Source organism: Oncorhynchus mykiss, chromosome 24 (assembly GCF_013265735.2).
Source record: "Oncorhynchus mykiss isolate Arlee chromosome 24, USDA_OmykA_1.1, whole genome shotgun sequence".
NCBI classification, from domain to species: Eukaryota; Metazoa; Chordata; class Actinopteri; order Salmoniformes; family Salmonidae; genus Oncorhynchus; species Oncorhynchus mykiss.
In genome coordinates this window covers 1,645,548-1,672,557 of record NC_048588.1, presented here as the reverse complement: position 1 = coordinate 1,672,557, position 27,010 = coordinate 1,645,548, and the positions used below count along the sequence as shown (strand labels likewise).

General features: G+C 42.7%; 2 protein-coding genes across 4 annotated transcripts; both read right to left on the bottom strand.

Moving 5' to 3' along the window:
- Positions 1 to 1,177: 1,177 nt before the first annotated feature.
- LOC110503535 (high affinity cGMP-specific 3',5'-cyclic phosphodiesterase 9A) lies at positions 1,178 to 17,728 on the bottom strand. 3 transcript variants are annotated; one of them, XM_036961855.1, is made up of 20 exons: positions 17,107 to 17,728; positions 16,451 to 16,659; positions 11,898 to 11,968; positions 11,459 to 11,536; positions 11,169 to 11,212; positions 10,917 to 10,971; positions 10,723 to 10,793; positions 10,516 to 10,603; positions 10,260 to 10,344; positions 9,283 to 9,357; positions 8,923 to 9,009; positions 8,676 to 8,780; positions 8,422 to 8,504; positions 7,958 to 8,114; positions 7,420 to 7,533; positions 5,073 to 5,177; positions 4,666 to 4,794; positions 4,303 to 4,398; positions 4,002 to 4,079; positions 1,178 to 3,161 (listed from the first exon to the last, which is right to left on the bottom strand). In XM_036961855.1, the coding sequence occupies exons 2-19, from the start codon at positions 16,517 to 16,519 to the stop codon at positions 4,035 to 4,037; spliced, it is 1,557 nt and encodes a 518-aa protein (XP_036817750.1). In that variant the 5' UTR covers positions 16,520 to 16,659; positions 17,107 to 17,728; the 3' UTR covers positions 1,178 to 3,161; positions 4,002 to 4,034. The 3 variants fall into 3 exon arrangements, with proteins under 3 accessions (XP_036817750.1, XP_036817749.1, XP_036817748.1); XM_036961854.1 differs by having other exon boundaries at positions 4,002 to 4,085; positions 17,107 to 17,727; XM_036961853.1 differs by lacking the exon at positions 4,002 to 4,079 and having other exon boundaries at positions 17,107 to 17,727.
- A 4,221-nt stretch (positions 17,729 to 21,949) lies between these two features.
- LOC110503534 (hepatocyte cell adhesion molecule) lies at positions 21,950 to 26,766 on the bottom strand (the record flags this gene model as incomplete). Its single annotated transcript, XM_036961881.1, has 7 exons — positions 21,950 to 23,155; positions 23,266 to 23,345; positions 23,585 to 23,676; positions 24,130 to 24,223; positions 24,985 to 25,266; positions 25,786 to 26,133; positions 26,676 to 26,766. Coding segments are annotated over 7 exons (1,320 nt in total), but the record flags the coding sequence as incomplete, so codon positions are not given.
- Positions 26,767 to 27,010: the final 244 nt, after the last annotated feature.

The following is a 27,010-nucleotide window of genomic DNA, read 5'->3' as shown; positions in this document are numbered from 1 at the left end:
TATGATTAACATTCCAGCGAACTTATCTCCAACACACTTTCACTGACAAATTCAGTTTAAAGAACAACATTTACTTGATAAGCCATGATAAGGGCCTGTACAGAGCTTTTAGTGGGGTCAGATTACCACATCCCGGAGTATTTACTGACGCTGCCAGTTGAGGACTTGTGAGACGTCTGTTTCTCAAACTAGACCCTTAAATGTACTTGTCCTCTTGCTCAGTTGTGCACTGGGGCCTCCCGCTCTTCTTTCCATTCTGGTTAGGGCCAGTTTGCGCTGTTCTGTGAAGGGAATAGTACACGGCGTTGTACGAGATCTTCAGTTTCTTGGCAATTTCTCGAATGGAATAGCCTTCATTTCTCAGAACAAGAATAGACTGACGAGTTTCAGAAGAAATGTCTTTATTCCTGGCCATTTTGAGCCTGTAATCGAACCCACAAATGCTGATGCTACACATACTCAACTAGTCTAAAGAAGGCCAGTTTTATTGCTTCTTTAAACAGGACAACAGTTTTCAGCTGTGCTAACATAATTGCAAAAGGATTTTCTAATGATCAATTAGCATTTTAAAATGATGAACTTGGATTAGCTAACACAACGTGCCATTGGAACACAGGAGTGATGGTTGCTGATAATGGGCCTCTGTACGCCTATGTAGATATTCCATTAAAAAATCTGCTGTTTCCAGCTGTTTCCAGCTACAACATTAACAATGTTTACACTGTATTTCTGATCAATTTGATGTTATTTTAATGGGGGAAAAAATAGCTTTTCTTTCAAAAACAAGGACATTTCTAAGTGACCCCAAACTTTTGAACGGTAGTGTATAATAAAGGATATCAATATGTCCCTTTAGCTCTGCTTGGCAAAGCAACAGCATCTCCTTCGTGATAAGAGTCTGTCATGGCTAATTAAAGCATTCCTTCTGGTTAATGTCAATACTGTGGGTCTTGATGTCTTGCACGCAAGTGAGAACTGCGCAAAGGAGGGAGGGAGAGAGGGAAGGAGAAAGGGAGAGGGGGCTGGAGGGTAATTACTTTCATTCAAAGACTTCAGACGTGTCTCTCAGTGTCAACTGAGAGTTGTCTTTTCTTTGAACAAACTTGAGTGATGTAAAAAGGTTATAATTGTCTCAGGAGTTAACTCACTCTCTTGCTGCCCCATCATCAACAGGATAAGACATGTCTGAGGGGTGTTTATTAGTAATTGGAATGAAAGAAAACAGCAAAATTATACTGCCGTGAGAATCAAACAAAGACCTAAAACAAATAGTTTACAAGCAAAGCAGAATTTATCAGAAAGATACCCCAAAAAATTGCAAGGCCTAGTGATTACTTTCATGCAACACGAGGAATAAAGATACTTCCCTCTAAACAAAAGGACTAGGCTATACTCACAGGACCTAAGTTCAGCCCCAAGAACCCATCAAACAGATTGAGAAAAGAGGTGAAAAGGTATTGGACATGAAGCCAACTGGCACAGGAAACAAGCAGAGGAAAGTTCTTTCCATCCCTGTTTTGCCATCAGCATTTAGCAGCAGACCTGCAGCAAACATTAAAGTCAGTATTGACATCCTATCTCTTTGGATTCTTCGGGGCCATATACTTTATCATCCAATTGTCCTCCGAATCATGTAGGTCATAAAAAGTGTAATCACCATGTAAGTATCGTCTTACAGATGGACAATAATCACTCTTGAAAATGTGAAACAGGTTGCAATCAAAAAAGGTTATAAAACAGGCACTAGTAAATCTACTGTACCTGTTGAATACCACCCACTTATCTTTGTGGAGGGACACTAAAGAGAAATGTGGTAGCTTGGGGTGGTACAACAAAACTGGCGAAGAGGTCCTGTTTCAACACATACCTAGTCAAAAAGCATTAAGCTATAGGCTACTACGCTCTTAAAATGGTTTTCCTAAATGACAATGAGTAGGAAATCCAAGCGTAAGCAAGGGCCATCCATATTGTGCATGAAGCATAAACAATAGAATACAGATATCAAGTGAAGTACATACATTTTCAAAGACTCCCGAGCTTGACCTCCCATTGGTTCATTCATCCCTGCACCAATCAGAGAAGAGTCAATGGCATGACTCATGAACCTTCGATGAGAATTACATTCTGAGATGAAAATCAGACACTACTGTGCATGTTAATCTCTTCTTAACCTGTACCTTTTCAAAATACTGGTGGAGTTTATTACTAGGTGACAAATGTAATATAAAAGGATGTTTGTTTTTCAACTGTACTGTATTTTACACAGTTTATGTAGGATGTGCTATGCAAAACTAAAAATAATATAAGAATAACATTTTAGATTGTAATGAAACACTTTTGTAATAACTTACAACATGTATCTCAGCATGAATATACTGCACAACAATGGATGTGCTAATACACAAACCTCAAAATATGAATTTATGTAAATGAATTCAGTGCACACACTGGGGAATAATTTGTTGAATTTGTTGGAATAATGTTTAACCCTCAGAATTATGTTAAAATATGCTGTGTACTTGACATGTTTAAATCAAGAGTCCATTTATTCAAACGGTTTCAGAAACAGTTTTGCATTTGAATAGGAGAACTGAAAAGGAAAAGCGAGTGTTCTAGCATACAACTTAGTTGCTATTTGTAATAGGCAACATCAACAAGTGTGACTAAAAACAGAAAGCAGAAAGTATGGCATGTTGATACCTACAATGACCAATTGTCACTCAGAAATTATGATAGTATACACCGACAGACCAATTTTCCAAATGTTTGGTCTTTTGATCAATCCGATCAGATCATTTGCCCATTATTGGGCAAAAACATCAGAAATAGGCTGCCTGTGTGAACACAGTAATTGATACCTACAATGACCAAATAGCTTTCAGAAATTACAGTAAGAACACACATTGGCTATATTCCAATGTCCCTGATACATGACTTCATCCTAAGTAGTATGCTAGTGTGGACATTGAAACAGAGACATTGTCCTTCTGTAATGTCCATAACAAAACAGTGGAGATCACCCAGGGTGTTTCATGTAGTCTGAGGCTGGCTCAGTGTGTAGAAGAGAACTCTTTTCACCCTCCATCTTGTCTTCAAAGACGCAGATCAGGACGACCCACGACCTTTTTGAATTTTTGGATCATAAAACGAGAGCCAGAGCCCTAAAATGAAACAAGCACATCAGGATATCAGACTGCATTCTCCAGAGACAGGATTCTGAGTAAGTGGCACACACACACACACACACACACACACGCACACGCACACGCACACGCACACACACACAATGTGCTTTAAGAGGACAAAGCATTCTTGATTGTGATTTGGCTCCATCCATCACAATGCTCTTCGCTGTGGAAAATCTTGCACACTATGACCTTGCAAAACCACACACAGCAATGGGAGAGAAAAACTGTCAAATCGTAGACGGGGAAGATGCCATTCGGTCGTCAGAACGTTATCAATGAGTTTGTGACGAATCCCACTACACACATTGATGACGTTTAGACAGCGCAACGTTTTCACCACTTTGCTTTTGCCACTGGGCTGCAGGTCTATGTAAATGACCCCGCTTCGTTTTTTTGGTGTTGAGGTGAGTGCCCTCCCTCCCAAGGGCCAGGACTGATTGGTGCAAATTGGAGGGGAATACTATAGAACTGAATCATTTAACTATAAACCTCATCTTCAACGGAGGAGCCTCATCTTGCTAGTGGTTCCAAGTACTCAAACAGTCTGTTGTTATTTTTGTGAAAACACTTTTTTTTATTTTTTTAAATGCAGTAGAGTTGAGCTGATTCTTTTGGTTTATTCGGTTCTTTTTTCGAAAGCAAATTCAGAGTGATGAAAATATTGTGCGGTCGTAGTAGAAGAAAACTTTGTGCTCCTACTATAGCGAGCTCACTAGCTTGCAGCAGTGTTGTTGTTGGCAGACTGGAGAGAGGCAGAAGAGAGAGGGGGCACTCAGGACTAACACTACCGGCCAATCAGAGTCCGTTACTTACACAGTACCACTGTGCTCACAGCAGCAGCAAAGCTTACTTCTTCTTCCCTCCTAATGACATATTTTCCGTTTTCTTCTTCTGTGCCTCATTGAACAAAAGACACACCTTTATGTTAGAAAGTGGTTGGACACCTCCCCAGGATACAAATACCCTGGTTGATCGTGACTAATAAGAAATTCCAATTCTGTCCAATGTTTTTCCAACGAGGAAAATCGGGAATTGGAATTTGACTGGAGTTGAAATGGAATTGACCCCAACCCTGAAGGACATTGTAATTATTAAATGTGAACTGTTTTCATACCTCTGTCATGGCATCATCGATCTGCTTCAGCTCCTCATAGTGGTCTCTAGAGTCTCTCAGAGGCTGCACCATGATCTCCTCAATCTGGGGGAAGAGCTGCAACACACACAGGGGAGGTTGGTGGGTAGGTCTTCAGGACAGCAGCCTTTTCTAGTCAATATGCAATTATCCACTGGCATTGTTTTCAAGAGGTCATGAAATATAAGAGACGTGTACAAACGGAAGCACACACAAACACTCACAGGCGGCACGCATGCACACACGCTCGTGTGCACAAACGCCAACACTGCCACGCGCATACTGCGCTTACACACTATGTTTATGCTGTGACATTTGCTTTGTGGTTAAAACACACACGCCTACCTTCAGGACTGTCTCAAACATTGGGATGAGGACAAACTTGATGAATCCGATCTGGGCAGTGGGCTTGGTCACTTTGTCTCTGTCCATAAACGGAGCCACCGGCAGCCCTTCAGTCTTCTCCCTGTCACTCTGTCAATTCCCGAGACAGGAGGGTTTGTACATGTCACCTCCGCTCTTTCATGACATCATTCTTATCGACAGACTCACCCCGATGAAGGCCAAGATGGCCGAAATGTCGATGATTTTTTTGTTTGTTGACCCTTCTAAAGAAAGCATGCACAACTTCAAGAGTGACAGCCGAACCCTGTTTTCACTCCAAAAATCCAATCAACACCATTACTAGACTCACTATTATTAGACTTTCTTATTACACATTATTAGACATGATTAGACTGGATCGAGGTCACCTGCATGAAGTACTCCTCCAGCAGACAGTCCACCCAGGGTTCGGCCACCTCTGTTGGCCGGACCTCGTTGGAGATGTCGCAGCATTTGATCAGAACCATCTTCAGCTGCACACATAACAGCCAAGGAATACAAAGTAATTTTCACTGTGCATCATGGCAACACAACCATAGTTCTTAGCATTGGCTAGCTAGTGTGACTTTTCAGGAAAGGTCTACAGTTCCGTGAAAAAGTGTTTGTCCACTTTCTGATGTTCTCTATTTTTGCATATTCTTTTATTCGGAATGTTATCAGATCTTCAACCAAAACCTAATATTAGATCAAGGGAACCTGTAATAAGTATGTAATTGTTGTGTTATTGGTTTGGTTGAAGATCTGATAACATTCAGTATCAAAAATAATGCAAAAGTAGAGAACTTTTTTAAAGGGGGCAAAAACTTTTTCACGGCACTGTGCTTGTGGTAAAAGGCTTTGGAGCACTTAAGGTTAACACAGGCACTTTATCTTAGAACCCTCTGGCTTTATTCCATAGGATAGGACATCTGACATCATGAAACAGACATCCGTGTGCTGCTAACAGTTTAGCGTCTTCCACCGACCCTGTCCCTGTCTTCCACTGTACCTGTGTCGGGCTTGGACCAGTGATCCTCTGCTTGGAGACACACGTGACTGCCCTCTTTGACAACATACCAACCGTTTGAGCTATCAAAAAATATCTAGTTCGATATCTCCGTCTGCAACATTTCCAGATCGCTGTGGAGTGAGTTTACAGTACGTTCTTAACTCCATTACAATCACATAACACTGCACGACCAAAAGTGTGTAGACACCTCCTCGTTGAACATCGCTTTCCAAAATCATGGGCATTAATATGGAGTTGACCTCCCCTTTTCTGCTATAAACAGCCTCCAATCTTCTGGAAACTTTCCGATAGATGTTGGAACATTGCTGTGGGGACTTGCCTCCGTTCAGCCATAAGAGCATTAGTGAGGTCGGGCACCGATGTTGGGCGATTAGGCCTGGCTCGCAAGTCGGTGTTCCAATTCATCCCAAAGGTGTTCGATGGGGTTGAGGTCAGGGCAGGCCAGTCAAGTTCTTCTACACCGATCTCGACAAATCATTTCTGTATGGACCTCGCTTTGTGCATGGGGGCATTTTCATGCTGAAACAGGAAAGGGCCTTCCCTAAACTGTTGCCACAATGTTGGAAGCTCAGAATCGTCTACAATGTCATTGTATGTGAAGCGATAAGACTTTCCTTCACTGGAACTAAGGGGCTAGCCCGAACCATAAAAATCAGCCCCAGACCAGTGTTTCTCTTCCACCAAACTTTACAGTTGGCACTATGCATTCGGGCAGGTAGTGTTCTCCTGGAATCCCCCAGACCGGACTGCCAAATGGTAAAGCTTTATTAATTACTTCAGAGAACACGTTTCCACTCTTGGAGGAGAGCTTTACACGACTCCAGCTGACACTTGGCTTTGCGGTCTTAGTGCGGCTGCTCAGCCATGGAAACCCATTTCATGAAGCTCCCGACAAACAGTTATTGTGCTGACCTTGCTTCCAGAGGTAGTTTGGATCTTGGTAGTGAGTGTTGCAACCGAGGACAGATGTTATTTTTGTGCCACAGTATGTGCTTCAGCGTTCCTGTTCTGCGAGCTTGTGTGGCCTACCACTTCACGGCCAAGCCGTTGTTGTTCCTAGATGTTTCCACTTCACAATAACAGCACTTACAGTTGACCGGGGCAGCTCTCTCAGGGCAGAAATTTGACAAACTGACTTGTTGGAAAGGTGGTATCCTATGACAATGCCAAGTTGAAAGTCACTGAGCTCTTCAGTAAGGCCATTCTACTGCCAATGTTTGTCTATGGAGATTGCATGCTCAATTTTATACACCTGTAATGTGGCTGAAATAGCCGAATCCCCAAATTTGAAGGGGTGTCCGCATACCTTTGTATTTATAGTGTATCTCCAGGCCACTATTCAAAGTCTTTCTTGGGTATGCCCTATTTTTCCATCCATGTCTTTGTTATAGAGCACCCCTCCTAGTTTCTGTCATTTCCTGAGGCTATTCCTGGTACAAAGGTATACCTATTTGGCACATCTTGATGTTTTTATTTATTTATTTTACCTTTATTTAACTAGACAAGTCAGTTAATAACAAATTCTTATTTTCAATGACGGCCTAGGAACAGTGGGGGGCAGAACGACAGATTTGTACCTTGTCAGCTCGGGGGTTTGAACTTGCAACCTTCCGGTTACTAGTCCAACACTCTAACCACTAGGCTACCCTGCCGCCCTATGTACAGTATACATAGTCAGTTGATGTCATGTGATGTACAATACGTACGCATGTGACATGCTCCTCGTTGGTGAAGTCAAAGCTGTCCACTTTATGTTTGAAGGAGTCTAATATCTCTCCATGCCGGGCCATGTCTGTGGCCAAGATCAGGGTAATGATGGCCTGTAAAAGGGAGATGGAATCATCACAAATGATGAAATCCCCCTCCTGCCTTAGGCCAACTCAAAACATCTTGTGGTTAGTTAGAGAGAAGGAAATGCAAAGAGACAAAGGCTGTATGATAAAAATATTATTATTGTACCTTTATTTAACTAGCCAAGTCAATTAAGAACAAATTCTTATTTTCAATGGCGGCCTAGGAACAGTGGGACATTGTTCAGGGCCAGAATGACAGATTTTTTACCTTGTCAGCTCGGGGATTCGATCTTCCAACCTTTCGGTTACTAGTCCAACGCTCTAACCACTAGGCTACCTGCCGCCCCATATAGTGCACTACTTCTGTCAATAGTGGTGCACTAAGTAGGTAATAGGGTGCCATTTGGTATGCAGAAAGAATCATTGTGCATTAGCCTAGGTCACCACCTACCTGTCGGATCTGCTTGTAGGCCTCCAACTCAACGTTGGCAAATATGTTGCACTCGGGCAGCGAGAGGATCTGGAAGGCCACGGCGCAGTGATGGTTCTCCAGGGGAGATATATCGTTGTAACGCACAGCCAGCTCTGTGCGAGCATTGATCTGATACCTGACAGGCAAAATAAACCTCTGTGACATGAATCAGTTTTCCTTGACAACATGACCTGACCAGGGAAGCCTATAATCACCAGGACCCAGAGTTTTACCCTGGCCATGTCACATGGTCAGGACGGAACTCCCGACCTTACATCAAAACTGGAAGTATGGATTGGACCATTTCCACCATGTAATAACAGTATTTAAGGAGTTCCAAAACATCCGTATTGTGTCTGTCATCCACATCTATTCAGAGATCTAAGTCAAGGCTGTAGAGCAGTGGGAACGTAGGCGCATAGTAGGAACCTTTGGGCACTTACGTGTTGTTGTAGCCGGGGTGGTCCAGGTCGTGGCACACTGCAGCTGTCATGAGAATGCCCATGTCCGTCAGAGTCATCTTCTCCTGAGGAACACACACAGAACGTGTTGATGTCTCTAATCTCTAATACAAGGTGCCAGGAGGTTTTTCCTTACCACCTGACCTGACCAGGAAAAAAGTCTGGACCTTAGTTAAAGATCACGTGTGTCTGGTAAATGGCTTGTATGATATTATATTAGGACAGTCGTTTCTTACCGGCAGGTTACACAGGTTAATCATGCCATACATCATCTGACTGACACAGAAGCAGTGGCGGAAGTTGTGGAACGGGTTGCTGCGATAGTTCTCCTGAATGCCCAGCTGTGAGAAAGAAAGCTGTCAATCAAACTATCCAAATAGTCATCAATGCTTTTAGGTTCTCTTCTTTGAAGTTGTTGTTCCATATCAATTGCATATCCACTTGCACATTGAGGTAATTGCTTTTATACAGTTCTACTTTTACCAGCCAGCGTTTGAGAGTGATGGGGTTCATGTTGAATTCCTTCACCAGTCCCAAGTCATGGTACATGTACTCCAAGCAGCTCAGCATCTAAACCACCGTTCAAAGACACAGTTAAAAGAATACTACACGCATCATCATAAGGCGCAACAAGTGCTCTACCTTGAAAACATGATTGCTGACATGCACAATTGGACTAATGAAAAAAATACTAAAATATCGTTTTTGAGTGTAGTTATTCCTTTAAGTTCACAACTCGAGAAAATACTTCCAAATGTTTTACTACAAAAAATGTGATTATATAAGGGCCTGGATGGAATTATGATGGATATCAGAAGATAAATGAATCTCAAGAGAACTAACCTCGTTGTGTTCCCAATGCCAGACATCGAATGTTGGCTTCTTCAGTGCTTCAATAGTCTCCTGGGATAAGGTGTACTGTAGAAATGAGAGAGAAGTCACAGCGTCAGTCCTAGGATTAATGATGTCAAAGTGGATGTCAAAGTGATTCATATCTTTAGGTTTGAGAAGAAAAAAAAAACGCACAGCCTACTGTATATTACTGGAATCCCCTAATTCCGTACCTTTGGATAACTGTATATTACTAGAATCCCCTAATTCCGTACCTTTGGATAACTGTATATTACTAGAATCCCCTAATTCCGTACCTTTGGATAACTGTATATTACTAGAATCCCCTAATTCCGTACCTTTGGATAACTGTATATTACTAGAATCCCCTAATTCCGTACCTTTGGATAACTGTATATTACTGGAATCCCCTAATTCCGTACCTTTGGATAACTGTATATTACTAGAATCCCCTAATTCCGTACCTTTGGATAACTGTATATTACTAGAATCCCCTAATTCCGTACCTTTGGATAACTGTATATTACTAGAATCCCCTAATTCCGTACCTTTGGATAACTGTATATTACTAGAATCCCCTAATTCCGTACCTTTGGATAACTGTATATTACTAGAATCCCCTAATTCCGTACCTTTGGATAACTGTATATTACTAGAATCCCCTAATTCCGTACCTTTGGATAACTGTATATTACTGGAATCCCCTAATTCCGTACCTTTGGATAACTGTATATTACTGGAATCCCCTAATTCCGTACCTTTGGATAACTGTATATTACTAGAATCCCCTAATTCCGTACCTTTGGATAACTGTATATTACTGGAATCCCCTAATTCCGTACCTTTGGATAACTGTATATTACTGGAATCCCCTAATTCCGTACCTTTGGATAACTGTATATTACTAGAATCCCCTAATTCCGTACCTTTGGATAACTGTATATTACTAGAATCCCCTAATTCCGTACCTTTGGATAACTTGGAACGTCACGTCTGGGATTAAGCTTCTTCCCATCGTCTGAGAAGTTGTACTTGCAGGGACAGTTCCCGACTCTGAAGAGATACGATTAAATACATCATATTTGTATCATTGATCGGCTAGCTGTATGATTCCTCTAAATCGCAACAACATTTTAAAACCAACATAAAAGTCTTACTATAGAATATCCTAAGAAATCTGAAGCATGGCTTGGTGAGTGTCATTGATGTCAAAGGTCACCGTACCTCCCTCCGCCTCTGGATGTCATCTCATCTCGTAGTTTCTTTAGGTCATTTTTGCACTTCTCAATCTCCACAACCTTCAGTCCCTCCACTGTAACGGCAACACGACTGTTAGTACCTAAAGTGGTGAATTCAGTAACAGTGAAGCAACACACACACAAAGAGAGAAACACACCGATAGTCAAACAACAAAAAAAACCTTGCACATACACTCAACTCTTTTCTCCAACATGGCCAGTCTGTTGGTCACCTCAGTTTTCAGCTCGTTGATTCGGAAAGCCCTGCAAAAAAAAAGATGTGAAAGGGGTTTGTTTGAAAAGGCCCTGGTGAGGTATTTCTGCGGAAAGGGAAAAGGCTAAAGCGCAATGCTTCTGTCTGCAGTGAAACATAAACACACTAATTACCTGCTGAACTGCTCTGCCACCTGAGATAACACATTTTGAAACATGTCTTCTTTCTCTGTGGGCGCAAACAAACAAAAATAAATCACTCTAGTGATCAAAAATTACGTTTAGTACCCAGAGTTGTTTTAACGTTGTTTTTAAGTTTGGTTGTGATAGCTTTATGTGAGTTATGCGAGTAAGAATGAATGCAGATCTAAAAGGTCAAAGGTTAAAAAGTGTTGCTGAATTTGAACTATTGCGCTGATACTTCACCTCCGAGCTGACCGGTGGACAAAGAAATGACTTTGTACAAGGAGCTGTAAAACATGTCAGCAACATTCCAACGTCATTCATCAAGTCGTTGATTACATAACATTTGAAAAGTATTTTTACACATAGTACATAGGCTATGCGTTCTTTGGATTAACAACGGTCAGGAATCCCTTTCTATGACTGAGCTCAATCTTTTCTATGACTGAGCTCAATCTTTTCTATGACTGAGCTCAATCGAGCAAATACTGTATCATTGAGATTTGGTGATTAGGGTAAAGGTGACGTGTTACTTGGGAGAGTTGGTAGGCATGGTCGGGTCTATGGACACCAGGGCCCCTTCAGGATCCACCATCATGATGGCAGTATTCCTACGGAGGGGGAACAACAATAATAAATAATAAGAATTACGTTCCACAAAGCACCCTATTCCCAAATTGCACTACTTTTGACCAGGGCACCAAAGTAGTGCACTATATAGAGATCCATTAAGAATGCAACCTACATTTCTTGTTCACATGCTCTAAAACGCAACACACTTGCCGCTTGGTGTTTACTTGTAGTTTACTTATCATTCATGAAGCTCAGTCAGGATAGAGAGAGACGATACGTTTGTAGTGAACTTGAAACAAATGTGCTGTGTGTCATGCATACTTTCGACTGATGTGTGACTGTGAGAGAATGGCGAGAGAGACGAGGGAAGGAGACGGCTGCAGCTGAAATGTCACTGACCTGGGGATGTTGGACGAGGAACAAAGGAGCTCCTTGATGTCACACGGGCTACAATGCCGACTGAAAACCACCTGAAAAAAAAAGGGCAGACGAATGGTGAGAGTTGTCTGTCTCCCTATGCATCTCAAGCCACCTAAAAACAGTTTGCTCTCTGTGAGACCTGAGTCTCACAGGAAAAAAAGGCTACAGTGGAAAGAGAAAACAATTGTGTTTTTTAAAAGGTATTTATCCTTTATTTAAACAGGGAAGTCACATTAAGATCCACATCTCTTTTTCAAGTGAGCCCTGTATGTTATGAGTTCAAATATTGAGGACTAAATCACAAAGGCATGCAGTTGAAAATGTGTCTGAACTCAACAACTCTACCCTTGTCAGGGACCAACCCAAACTCGTAGATAATACGACACTCCGTCAACATACTAGCAACAAGTACAGTACTTGCTTCATCAACCCAGCGAGAGAGTGTGTATCATTCTCTGTAAACCACAGCAATATACACAGAAATGTCAAAACAGATAATGCATTTCGTTAACAATGTTAGTTCCTATTTGTGGTATACTGATTGTACACATTCGTTTCATATTGTGTCTGTCTGAGATTCATTGTCAAGTAAAGTGTATCTAAGCTGGCGATGTTGGCTGGCCTCCAACAACTTGAAGACCTTTTGCACAAGCAGATGCAGTAGACAATCCCTCAAACTCTCGAGCCCTTGAATAGACATGTGTCACTTTCAGGTCTCTACTTGAACCACTCTATGCGACCATAACAACAGGGGTTTGTGTCATCACAAGTATACTGGGCTTACTAAGTGCCTGGCCCTATGTATCCAAAATCAAAGCAGACTTGAAGAAATAGGCTTGTCGGTGTACAAAGGTAACAAAATCCGGTAGATTCACTTGTCCTAAGTGGGTTAAATATGCAGAGGGAATTGACCATTTTTTATTCCGGAATGCATTCAAGATTTAATGAGCCAAAGAAATTGGAGGACAGGTCCATTAGAGAAGGAGTAGCTATTTGAAATGCTACCAAATGCAACATTGCAAATAGACACTGGCTGGAAAGGGATTTTAACCAATCAGCATCTAGGATTAAATCCACCCATTGAATAACATGCAACATTCTATAAGAGAAGTTTCAAGTTTTAATGTCACGTGCACAAGTACAGTGAAATGCCTTTCTTGCAAACTCTAACCCCAACAATGCAGCAATCAATAACAATGTAAAAATGACAAGGTAGAACAAAAAGTGTTTAGTGCTTTCTGAGGTTTCTGTTTCGGATTCAATTTTTTTTATTTTATTATTAAAATGTTGATTTCGGTTTCAATTATTTATTTTTTCAACATTAAATGCACCATGCATTATGTGGGTTGAATGCTGTAACAACACAGATGAAAACAATTAATAAAAGTCCCATGATGGTAGTGACTGCCCATTACTGCTTATCACTTGTTAACCATCATTTATTCATATTACTTTACTTGAGTAAAATATTTCAGTTGTTGTGTATATTCTATTTGTTTTATTTGAAGACTTTATTATTTCATTCCAAGTCATCATCTCACCTCTATAGAGCTGCTGCCTATGCTGTCTGACAAAATCAATATTTTAGTAGTGCTTCAAGGTAAATACAGCATGCTTTTATGACTGCTGAATACCAACGACCAATCACTTAGATCATGTATTTTCAGGTAGAGATGCCTCTTGAAGAAACTGCTCTCTATGTACCACTTCTTGATCTCACATTCTTCTGTCTCCTACATAGCAAGCGTAAAATAAACATAGACTGGAGAAGTTTATCCCCGCAATGGATAATGGTCATTGTAGAACATTTGTCCTGTTGGAAACTACAACTCCTTACTACATCACACCGTTCGGGCATATGATCGGAAAAATCTCTAAAGAAACTGCAGTGCAATGTGTGCATTGAGCCCACAGGAGAAAAAAAATGAATGAAATGGAATTCAAGTAATGGAGCCGACATGGAAAAATGACTGACATTTCGATTAATCGCTCAGCACTAGAGAATAGTCTATATGGCTTAGGTGGTGGGAATCGATTTTCAGGGCCTTCCTTTCACACCTCTTGATATAGAGGTCCTGGATGGCAGGGAGCTCGGTCCCATTATGTACTGGGCTGTCCTTACCACCCTCTGTCGTGCCATGCGATCGAGGGCGGTACTATTGCCATACCAAGCAGTGATGCGGCCAGTCAAGATGCTCTCAATGGTACAGCTATATAACTTTTTGAGGATTTGAGAGCCCATAGCATTTTAAGTTCAAGGTGATTTAGATACGGAAGAACTTGAAGCTCTTGACCTTCTCCACTGCAGCCCCATCGATGTGGATGGGGGAGTACTTGCCCCACCCCTTTCCTGTAGTCCACGATCAGCTCCTTGGTCTTACTGACGTTGAGGGAGAGGTCGTTGTTTCCGACCCCACACTGCCAGGTCACTGACCTCCTCCCAGTAGGATGTCTCTGGTGATCAGGCCTACCACCGTTGTGTCGTCAGCAAACTTGATGATGGTGTTGGAGTTGTGCATGGCCACGCAGTTGTGGTTGAACAAGGAGTACAGAAGGGAGTAAGCACACACTCCTGTGGGGCCCTCGTGTTGAGGGTCAATGTTGCGGAGGTGATGTTGTCTACCCTCACCACCTAGGGTCGGCCTGTTAGGAAGTCCAGGATCCAGTTGCAGAGGGAGGTGTTCAGTCCCAGGGTCCTAAGCTTGGTGACGAGCTTGGAGGGGACAATAGTGTTGAACACTGAGCTCTAGTCAATGAACAGCATTCTCACGTTATTCCTCACGTATTCCTCTTTCCTCTGGGATGATGAAGTTGATGTGTGCCATAGCCAGCCTCTCAAAGCACTTCCTGATTACAGATGTGAGTGCTACAGGGCGGTAGTCATTGTGGCATGAACCCTTAGAGTTCTTGGGAACAGGAATGATGGTGGTTATCTTAAAACATGTGGGGATTACAGACTGGGACAAGGAGAGGTTGAAAATTACCATGAATATGCATGCCAGCTGTTCTGTGCATGCTCTGAGAACGCGCCCTGGAATACCATTGACCTGATGAAAGACTTTGGCCCGTAGCATTTTAAGTTCTTAGTGATTTACTCACTTCGGCCTCAGAGAGCGAGATCACCCAATCTTCTGAGTCGGTGGTGACACTCACACCACGATGTTGAAGCATATGATGAGAGCAAATATGAGACACAGTAGCCTATATTGTTATCTACAGTATATGTATTACATGATTACAGTGCAATGGCCCGGGAGCTGCGATAACAAGAACATACTGGGTAGGCTAGTGATGTTTCTACGCTCACAAATATCATGTTCTGTTTCTTCCCCCTTTGATAATGAATTAGCCCACCAAACAATTCTGGTTTTCCTTACAGTACAGTGAGGGACATACGTTTTCCTGTATGTGATCCTTGCGAGAATTTAACCTTTAACCCTTGAAAGCAACGTGCTTTCACCAACTGAGCCGCACAGGACCATATCTAGTTTTCCTCAGACTCAGGGGGGAGTAGAAAACAATGGAGGCATAGAACATGCTAGCAACAGGTGGCACTGTCTGTGCTCATTTAAAGTATGCCACAAACACCTGTGAAACACAATGTCACACAACCTCTTGGTTTATTGAAAACACAGCTATTTCAGAGGCCTCACACCTGACTCATGTTTTGAGGAGAATTCACAACTTTTTCACCACAAATGTAGAAATAAACAGAACATACAGGCAACAAGGTGGCACAGCATGACTGGTGCACGAGATTAGGTGTGTGGTAACCAACAAAAACCTTGGAGCCATAATGAACCCACATTGTGTCAAGATCATTAGCCACCTGTAGAGATTATATGACTTTGGTGAGCTTTTGATTTGGTCACCTGATTCTTACAGTAGTCAAACCACACTGGATATTAAGTGTAGCCTACCAATACTAGCAAAAAACATACACCATTTCACCATCCAGTCTGTCTATTGGTTGACTCCACCATTGCAGCCAGGGACCTCAATGATCGAAGAGATGTAATCACACAAGGTACTTTGGAGAGTCTAACTCTGATACAGGAGTCCCCATGGAGAGACCCCAGCCCTCCCACTGACTAGCTCAGAGTACATCCTCTCTCACACTGAGAGAAGAACATGGATACTGTGTCTGTGGATCTCATTTTCTGGTCAACCAGGATATGCGCTAATGAAAATGGATGGAACTCATGGATAGGTAATAAGAGACTCATTATTGGTGTTCACTACTTCATTTCAAGTATGCTGACTAGCTATGGTAGAGAAAATAGCTGATGGCGCAATCTGGTAACTCGGCTGATCCGGAGAATAATAGATACACTTTGAGAAAATGTTTGAAGATAAAAAAGAATGGGGAAAAAAGAGAGACAATTAGTTTATGAGGTTTCATAAAGAGGTGGACCTACCTTATCTAGAGAGATTAGTATCAGTTAGAAATCGGGGGGGGGGGGGGGGGGGGGGATCTGAAAAAGGAATTGGGGAAAATAGAGATAATATAAACCTGATAGAGGAGGACCCACCTTCTGAACCTTTCCATCCACGTCCAAATAGATGGTTTTTGGGGCGTAGGAAGAGGAGCTGGACCCCATGCTGAATCCTCTATGTTTCTCCCACGTTCTCGTTTTCGTTCTCTCTCTAGCTCTCTCTCTCTCACTCACTAATCCAGCAGGAGGAAGGTTTGGAGCCCCTGTCCTCCTGCAAAGGAGCCTATATGGCCAGGGTCAGAGCCCTGGGAAATACAGGGAGATGCTATGACTGCAACACAGAAGCCACTATTGAAATACTGCAATAGACTACATTGGAACTGAGACTTGAAAATGATTAATCACTACATTTATTGATTTTACTGTCTCAATTAATCTAAAATCCAGAAAACAATTACAGGACCATCAACATTTTTTCATTTAGCATTATTATTTTCAACTGCAAATTCACTGATAAAATATAATCAATCTATTGCTATCATCTCATAATTGCGGAAACATTTCCATCCACTGCCATCAAGACATTTGAAATATTCTCACTGTTCTGACTCACGGTAACAGAAATATGAAAAACAGGATTGTAAAAAACAATACACGTTAATAAAATGAAATCACAAATGTACTCGAAAGCTCTATCTTGGAATCTAATATGTCATGGTAAAAGAATCATTAAACACATCCCAATGACATACTGTGTCAGCGATGGCGTTTTCCCCTGATGCGATGAAGCTTCTAAACTTTCCCGGCGCTGCTGATGCTACCAATACACAGAGTGAGATGGGAGAACCTGGGGGACTTTAGCAATAATTGGCACTCCGGTCCGTTGCCAGGGGACTGTTACTACGGTGAGAGAAAAAAAATAGGCTGCCCTCCTCCTATCTCCATAACGTCTTTAGTATAGAAGCACCTGCTGGTCACTACACACCCATTGCCATATGTCTTATCAATGAGATATATGCATGTATGCATGGGATGATTCAAGTATCTTTATAACTTCATACATTATTACTTGTGTGCTTTGTCAGGAAGTACATTTTCTGGAGATCAATATACAATAGGAGGTGTTCTGTAGGACTAGTGGATTAGTGGCTTGGTGGCTTGGTGTACTAATTTCCTAACATTAGTTAGGAAATTAGTACATGTCAAACATCAAATACAGTACATTGATTTGAAGGGCATATGACAAGGATGAGAACAATGGATCAAGTGAGACTGCTGCTTTCTCTCACTATCGGGAGAGCAGAGGATACGACATTTAACCATTCGGAAGTACACATAGAAATACAGTTATTTGGATGGCTCTGCTGTTATTTTAGTTATTTGGATGGCTCTGCTGTTATTTTAGTTATTTGGATGGCTCTGCTGTTATTTGGATGGCTCTGCTGTTATTTGGATGGCTCTGTTGTTATTTGGATGGCTCTGCTGTTATTTGGATGGCTCTGCTGTTATTTGGATGGCTCTGCTGTTATTTTAGTTATTTGGATGGCTCTGCTGTGTTGTAGCTGCACAATCCACGGTCACAAAGAAAGTCTTTATTTCATTTGAAGGCAGCATCCAAAAAGGTGGTTTGAGGTGAAGTGTGACCTTATTGTCCACATGTGGGGTCATCCAACAGCTAGAGCCATAGAGGTGAAAGCAGAGCTGTTTGTCCTCACACACACACACACACACACACACACACACACACACACACACACACGTATGTTCGCACACGCGCACACACACACACACACTTCTCCCTCTCCTCAACCCCTCATTGAAAATGAGACTAGCACATGGTTTAGTCAGACAAGTTCAGCAGCAGACAACTTGAAGTGATCTACCAGTCTTCCCATATCCATTTACTGTAACTCCCCTTTTCAACATCATATTTTCTGCTGTCACCATTGTAGGCCTACAGTAAGTATATATTGTGATAAAAGTCAATATCAATCAATATTCACTCTGGATTAAGAAATATGCTTATGGATAAACCCATGGGCTATTTGACCATTTCAAAATCAAATATACATTGCGGTCTAGTCGTCTATTCTCATTTCTCATTCGGGAATCAAACAGCCTTCGAAATTCAACAGAGCCAACCGAGTTCAATCAAGGTTAAGGTTAGCATTAGGGCCAACGATCCACAACACTGACTCACAAGAATGTCTTCATAAAGACATGGGCTTCTATTTGGCAATGCTCATGCTGTCACTGTCCTCCCCCTCTCTCACTATCTATCCCGCTGATTGAGAGTAGTGTGTGTGTGTGTGCATGCATGTGCATGCTTGCACTCCCATATGTGTGTGTGTGTGTGTGGTACGCTCACACTAGGCAGGGGAAAGCCTATTCCAACCATACAGGTCTGCTATAATTAATTGCCCCGAGGGAGGACTAACAGCCTCCTCCGCCTTGATTCACAGGGACGGATATGCCACTGACTGACTGACTCCTCAACACAACACAGGCCAGATAGAGCCACACGGACGGACGTAGCTGCTGTGACCAACCTGTCCCGAAGGTATAGGCCGCGAAGTACACATCACCTGAGTGGGAGAGGCAGAAAAGGCACACTGAGAGCTCAGACTAATACGGGAGATGAGAGATGGCTCCGTAGATCAAAGACAATGTTCCAGAACAACCAACTCAATCAAACAGAACCACTCTTCTGTATTTGCTTACAATGTTATATTGTGCCAGCCCAGCTCAGTAGCCTAGAGCGTTGTGTGGCCGGAGCCAAATTATATTTACAAATGGAACAGGAACAATTGGGCTGAGGATCAAAACCAGATACGTTTTCAACGCTTATGTAACTTGAGAGAAAGGAGCGTCACACCTTTCCGGGTAATCAGGGAGGCAGAATCAACGCAACAAAGGCGACGAAGTGCAAAGTGTGGTCCGATTTTCATGATAAAAGATGTACAGCTGGAGATCTGAGAGGAAGCCATTACCCTGATAATAAGGATGGAACATGGGCACCAACCAACCTCTCTCTCTCTTTCTCTCTATCTCTTTCTCTCTCTTGCTCCCGCGCTCTCTCCCTTTATCTCCTTCTCCTCATCCCTCTCTTTCTCTCTTGCTCCCCCCACCTCTCTCCTACTCTCACACTTTATCCTCACTCACTCACTCACTCACTCACTCACTCACTCACTCACTCACTCACTCTCTCTCTCTCTTACTCTCTCTTTCTCTCTCTCTCTCTCACTTACTCTCTCTTTCTCTCTCTCTCACTTACTCTCTCTTTCTCTCTCTCTCTCTCTCTCTCTCTCTCTCTCTCTCTCTCTCTCCCTCAGACCCCAACACAGCTCAGAAATATTGAACACTGCTCAGAAGCTCCTTTTATCTCCTTTCTCTCTCCTTTCTCCACATCCTTCATGTTTTGTGTCCTCATGTCTGGGAGGATGAAAGACTCTTATTTACCTATTCTTCCTCTTTGTCCTCCTCTGTAGCTATTGGATACATCAAGCACAGATACTGTCCTGTAGGTAAATCAGGGGTATCTTACTGCCTTAGGGCCATTTCTATAAAGAGGAGGGACATCTGTCAAACAACAATAAAATCAATGGCAACAACAACAACATAACACATGTACAATGGTACGAAGTCACCTAACAATTAAAGTTAATGAGACATTGCATAAACACATTGCATAAATACTATTAACTTTTAAGTCACAATTTTTCACTGAATTGTTATTTGCCCAGAATCTTTGTCGCTAATCAGAGACTAGCGTAAAGAGCATAATGGGGGCATAATCAGATGGAGGGCTTCTTTAATGGTCCTTGGGCTGGGGGACTACTGGACACCTTTTGTTATAGGTGAACTGGTCGAGAGCCTTCTACAAGGCTTTGGATAGGCCTACTGTTTGTCCACCAACAGAGCAATATAAAAGCTGTGGTCTTCACACGAGAAGCCTCTATGGAAGTAGCAGACTAAAGTTATTTCTGAGCTTGAAACACACCTCTATGGTACTGCATTTGCCTTGTGGTCCAAACTAAATATGTTGTGGGGGCATCCAAATGTCTTATACCGTTGTAATGGTCTGTTCCTGGGCTTGACGGAGCCATTGACCGCATGTCAGTGCAATTGTGCGCTGTGAAGTTCTGAAGGTAAATCAGCCCCCCCCCACCCCCCAAAATCTATTGATTTTGCCATGGGCTAGAGAGATCTTTTTGCAGTTTTAAAGCAAATCTTCTGCAGTTCTACACATTTTGCCATGGAGCAGCGAGAACATTTTGCGATTTTATTAGAAATTTCATGCAATTATACAAATTTTGCCATGTGGCAGAGATACATTTTTTCAGTTTTAAAGCTAATTTTCTGCAATTCTACAAATGTTGCCATGGCTTGGAGAAAACATTTTTCAGTTTTAAAGCTAATTTCCGGTAATCTACACATTTTGGTATGACTTAGGCCATGTTAATGATACAGTATCTGAGGGAGAGTGAATAATATAAATGAATGGGGGCGCCCTGCATGCCCGGTTGGTATTCGGCCATGACTACCACAAGTTTTAGATACCTGGCTAGACTAACTGAGGCTAATTGAGTGACTGTCAATGACTGACAAAACAAGAGAAAGACTGCTCGTGCACAACCAAATTTCAAACTTCCACCTTGTGTATTCTACTATTCTAACTCACAACAGTAAGTTGAGACCCAGACTGAGTCTTCCTAAAATAATATCTTATGTCGCATTATGCCTGGAAGCCGGCCCTGAGGTTAGCATGCTCCACTTGTAGGTCTTTTCAGCTGGGGCCTCAACCTTCATCTCAACCTCTGAAAGCACTTTAGACCTCTATTCAAGCTCAATCTACCAGTTAGTGTTCTGTAGCCTTTAGTGTTGGAGTGCAGGTCTCCATTTTAAACCCAGTGATTGACCCAGGGGTCTCATCAGTTTGATTAGAAGTATCCACCCCGTAACAGTCAAGAGCGCTGGTCTATGATTAGAGATATACCGGTAGGGTAGGCCCTCTGTATAATCACAGACCTCGTCATCCCGGTCATGAACAATTTTGACTCTGGCCCAAGGCTGTGTTACAGACTATGAAATCAAATGCAAATTTGAATGTGATAGTTGGCAAAAACAACATAGGTTACTACGGTAATCACTGTGTTCTGTGTGTGAAATTCCCTACTGCTTAGATATACTACAGCTAAAAGCATTTGAGAGAGCATACAGAGCAAAGCTATCTCATCTATAGAAGGCATGTGGGTGGGTGGGGGGGTTGTATCTTGTAAAATGTATTAGGGATTTGTAACTGTGTTTTTGTGTATTGTGTTTTTTCTTAGATGTAGTAGTTTTTCAACATTTTGTTATTTTTTTTACATTTCTTAATGACAATTGGAAAAATAGCCCTTTGTGGGCTGAAAGAGATCCCAATAAAATCAAACCTTCCGCTGTTGCACTTCTTAGGAAAAACACAGAAAACTGACCTTGGGCATCACCTACTGGACACATGAAGGACTTGCAGACTGGCATGCAGCTAGTATTGAAAATAAATAACAGTTTTTATGGTGTTGAACGGGTAAAAGTAAAACTATTTTATGGTATTTTCCAACATAGCATTTATTGTTTGATTTTTGAGGTTATAAAAGGGCATACTTCATTTTGAAACATGGACTAGAAAGACGGTTTTAGGATTAAATGTTATTTTGAAAAAATGTATTTGGAGGTAAAAGGTCCCCAAAACAATTCTAAGAACATTACATACACTATTGACATATGTACATTATGAGTCCAAGGCTTATGTTGTCAGTTTCTTTGTGACGCCCTTCCCCATTACCTCTACTGGAAGTAGCAAATCAAACAAATTTGTGACAAATAAAATTTGATTTGAAATTGCACTCCACGCATTATCATTACCTTAACTTTCAAGTAATAACATATTCAGATCCCAGTGTAAATTGACTGTGGCCATTTACATCCCCCTTGCTCCTTACCATGTGGCAACTGCCATACATTGCTTGCCCCCCAAAAATTATTGGTGGATACTGTACTAGAAAGGTGTGTGGAGATGTTACATGAGTTCATCAGAATAGCCACGGGGGTTAGCCTGGTCCCAGATCTGTATGTGTTCTGACTATCATCGTCACCACAGCAGAGAGGAGTTGGCTAAAGCACAAAGTGATCTAGAGTCAGGCTACATGGAGGCCATTGGTCCAAGTTGATTCACACCTGAAGCAATCTCACAGCGGCGTTGTGCAGTATGAACGATGTTTCATGTTTTTAAACCTTGGTGGGGAAAATGAACAACGTATCCAGGGGTATAGGAAAACCATGATCAGAGCAGTTGATCCTGGTGTAACAAATATCTTTACACCAAAACTCAACTAAACAGACAAGATAATGCACACATGTCCATGGATAGATGTGGATGAATTCTACAGGTGAAGCAGTGATAGGTGAGTGGGGGTGGTCATTCAGACATTAATCCTGGTCGTCGGCCTCTGGGATGGCCGGGGGCTCCTCTGTCTGTCGATTGGAGGGGATGCCCACAGGAGGGCGAAGTTTATGCCCAGAGCTCTGAACATGTGGAGGTGAACCAGGCGGAGTTGAGGGCATGACAGGTGGCTGGCCAGGGGGCCTGAGTGGGGTGGTAGGGGGCGAGGGCACAGGGGTATGGGGATATTTTCGGACAGGCCGAGTGGGTGCCTCGGGTGAGTGGGAGGACAGTGGGAGGGGGCTGGGGTAACCGGGCGGGGCGAGGACTGAGAGGCTGATGGAGTTGGCTGAATACTCGTCCTCACTTTTGAGACTGTCCTGGAACAACAACAATGAAGGAATATATTTAAGCAGAAAAGATGAAGGGAAAACTAGCAACATTCTTTAAAATAATCAAGTCTTTGTAAATTGAAAAATCTGTAACTTACATCTTCATTGAGAACGTAAAGAGCCATTGGGCTCCTACGGCCAGGTGTTCCATGGGCTATTGTTGTTGGCACCACATCAACTGCAAATGAAAAAATGTGTGAAACAACTGCACAAACTGAGTGTAGGACTACTCTGCAAAAAAATGTGTACTGACTATAACTTTGCCATGAAATCTGTCCATCTACAAAGGTTTGCGTTCAAATGTCTGAAATAGGAAGAATGAATAAATTAACTAAATAATTAGCGTGGAGAACAAAGAAAATCACACAATCAAAAAGAACCTGACTGCCAAAAGCTCACATCCCTCTCTCCCCTTACCCTCGTGACTGACGTCACGCCTGACGTCACAACGCTCTACATATACCGGAGATCTCTGCAACGCGGCTGCCATGGCAGCCCGCCGCTTCTTCCTTAACCCCAACCAGAGACAAATAGGAGATGAGCGTTTCGCATGTATACTCGTGTAGTGCCCATTTACATTCAGTTTCTGTTTCCTTCAAGAACATGTAAGCCCAATTGTTTTTAAAATTACTCCATACAGTGTAAATCTAGCCTGGTCGCAGATCTGCTTGTGCTGTATAGCCACACCATTGACAATGACTATAGGAGTAGGCTATACAGCACAAACAGCTCTGGCACCAGGCTAGTGAGACACCGTTATCATTGCATTGTAGACAAGAGGATAGAATCCATCCCAGACGATACTAGCAGTGTCAGAACCTGTAACATTGGACGCAGAGTAGTAGAGAGCAGGGCCAGGGCATTAAGATTCTAGCCGCCTGCTCCTTGCCTAGTGCTTAGTTCTGGCTCCCGAGACATATCAAAGCAAATAGGGAGATGGAGGCACAATGTGGAGCTCTTACTTTCTGGAGGGCTTCCAGCAGGCGCACACTGTCACCAGGGTGATGAGGAGGAAAATGCCCCCGGTGGTGAGGATGATATACAGGGAACTCCGTCCTAGCAAAGGAAGGAATCCTATGGTCAACAGAGTAGTCCTTTCTCAAACACCGCAAGCACTTCACCACTGTCCAAGCGAAGAATCCTCTCGGACTAGACAAAGATGTCACCTCTAGGCTCTGGAAATGAGCTACACTCTCCTCTTTCTCTACTATAGGGCTCTCTTTACGCACTCCACTTTAGAACTGTTAGTGGAGGCCCAAATAACATCAAATAAAATGGAAGCGTTGCAGAATGAGTTAAAATGCTAGGTTCTACTAGCCTGGTACTGGACTAGACAGCACAAACAGATCTGGAACCAAGCTAAGGATTTCCAGCACTAGCTGTGCCAGCCAAGTCTGTGTGTGAAAGTGGCTGCTTGTACAGGGCTGTATGTACGGAGAGAATATAGGACCCTCACTGGGCTAGCTGATATTTTGTCACACGTCCCAAATGGCACCATATTCCCTTTATAGTGCACTACTTTGGATCATGGTCAAAAGTAGTGCACTACAAATGGAATAGGGTACCATTTGGTACACATCCCTTGTCCCTGTAAGGCCAATAATGAAGTAAGAATTAGTCTGCTCCACTGGGGCAAGACCTCAGCTCCTGGACATCATAAATAACTTGCTTTTCACTGGTCTGGTCCGGTCGGTCGGTCAATTTAGTTTCTTCAGAATTAACTTGTATCTCAACCTTTCTCTGACAGGTACATGCTGAAGCAATCAATATAAATATGCTTGCTAAGGAGCAAGTACTACAACTGTGGTTCTACTTACTGTAGACGGTGAGTTTGACGGGCACACTCCTCATGCTGCTTATTGGGTTCTCCACTGTACAGCTGTAGAAGTCATCGTCTGACATCAGCACCCGGGCGATGGTCAGATACTTCATGTCATGTGACAGGAGCAAGCGGGAGTCATTGGTCAGCACATTTCCCCCTTTCAGCCAGCCATAGGTGGGCTTGGTGCCATCGCCGTGGGAACAGTGTAAGGTGAAGAGTTCACTCAACTCCAGCACCGAGGAGGCTATCATTTGGACGAAGGGTCTGGACACAGGTACTGTGGGGACAATACACAACAGCATGTCAAATAGATGATCTACAGGAGACATAACCAGTTTATATAGTATGGCATTTGCTTATACCAGTAAATTATTTGTGAAGAAATAACAAGCTACCTACTCTTTAAAAAGTAGGCCTTCGAAATAACTTATAAAGGTATAAGATATACTAAGATATAAGATATACTTTGTTTAAAGTATGGCCACACTTTTTAGCCTTGCACCTCAGTCTGGGATAGCATCATGTGATGTAAATTCACTAAGGTAAATAGTTGGTCAGTTGTTGGACTGTTTATTTGATATGTCAGCCTGAGCAGTATTGTAAACACAATCTCAATTATTGAAATAAACTAAATATGCCATTTAGCAGAAACTTTTATCCAAAGCGACTTACAGTCACGCGTGCCTAAATATTTTACATACTGTGTGTATGGGTGATCCTGGGAATCTATAACCCACTATCCTGGCGTTGCAAGCGCCATGCTCTACCAAATGATCTACAGAGGAAGCTTTCCTACCATCTACGGTGAGGTTGATGTTGCGCTCCGCAGTGAAGGGATCGTCTGTGATGGAGATCTCCACTTCGTAGGCCCCCTCGTCAGACAGCTGCAGGTTGTGGAGGAGCAAGGTGCCGTTTTCAAACACCATGATGCGGTCCCTGTACTCGGGCCGCAGGTTCCCGATGATGCTGGTGCCTATGGACTGGACTACGGTGATGGGCTGCTGCTTGTCCCTCTTCAGCTGCCACTTGATGACCGGTTGGTCAGAGCTAGTGCTGGTGTAGCTGACGGAGAGGAGGGCCTCTCCACCCAACGTGCCTCGGACCAGATGAGCCTGACTGGTGATGTTGACGCCGGCCACTCTGACTGCATGGACACAGTCCAACACAAGATGTTCAGTGAACACTGTGGCAGACTATACAGTGCAGGATATAGTGATCACGTGTAAGTGGTTCATTACTCTAAGCAGAGTGATCTACTCTAGTATAAGGTCCTAATAACGAGTCTGGAACTTTCTGATGTTTTGTATTTTGTCTTTATATGCCATTCACAGATATACAGTATTAAATAAAGTCAGATATGGGTCTAAAGTTTCCACTCCAATCCCTAAATGAGTCCAGAAGTAGACTTTTCAAATCAAGACTACTCAAAATCCAGTTAAATCTACAAGCGAAAACAGCGCCCTCAAACGTCCTCATTATTACCGCAATCAATCATTCAGTGAAAATTCAATAACGGGTAAGGACCTCTCCAAACAAGCCCAACGTATTTCATCTGTTTTGATTTGTGGATCATTAATGGATCCCCCTTCAGCATACAGGAGGATGGCTTACAACATAACCCGCATATCATCCCTTAGAGTCTAGTTCTGCCCTGGAAACCACACACAGTAATGCCATTATACTCACAGCGGAGTTTCCTATAAGTCACCACATCCTTGACCACATGTAGCCATAGGCTAGAGCCACTGATGGGCACTGTACCTAATGGATGGGCTGTTGCATGTCATGCTGGGGCAATAGAGAGAGAGAGAGAGAGAGAGCGTCTGGCACCGACCTTCCTCGGCCACAGCTCTGCTCCCTGTAGCGTGTCTGCATGGCATCGCTCGATCGCCGTGGCAACAATTTTCAGCCTGAAGGAGGTTGCCGGGAGAGGCAGACAAAGGCCAGGATTGTTGGCCTGATTTCCTCCCTCCCGTGGTATAAAAAGCCACTGGGAGAGACATGCTCTTTGTGATTGTAGA

Bases quoted from the DNA above. Each gene is read 5' to 3' on its own strand.
- LOC110503535 (XM_036961853.1), bottom strand. From the start codon at position 16,519: ATGGGGTCCAGCTCCTCTTCCTACGCCCCAAAAACCATCTATTTGGAC. The intron at 10,972-11,168 runs GTGAAGTATCAG...TTGCGCCCACAG, and splicing joins GTCCACCGGTCAGCTCGGAG to AGAAAGAAGACATGTTTCAA. The intron at 5,178-7,419 runs GTACGTATTGTA...TTATGTGTGCAG, and splicing joins ACGAGGAGCATGTCACATGC to CTGAAGATGGTTCTGATCAA.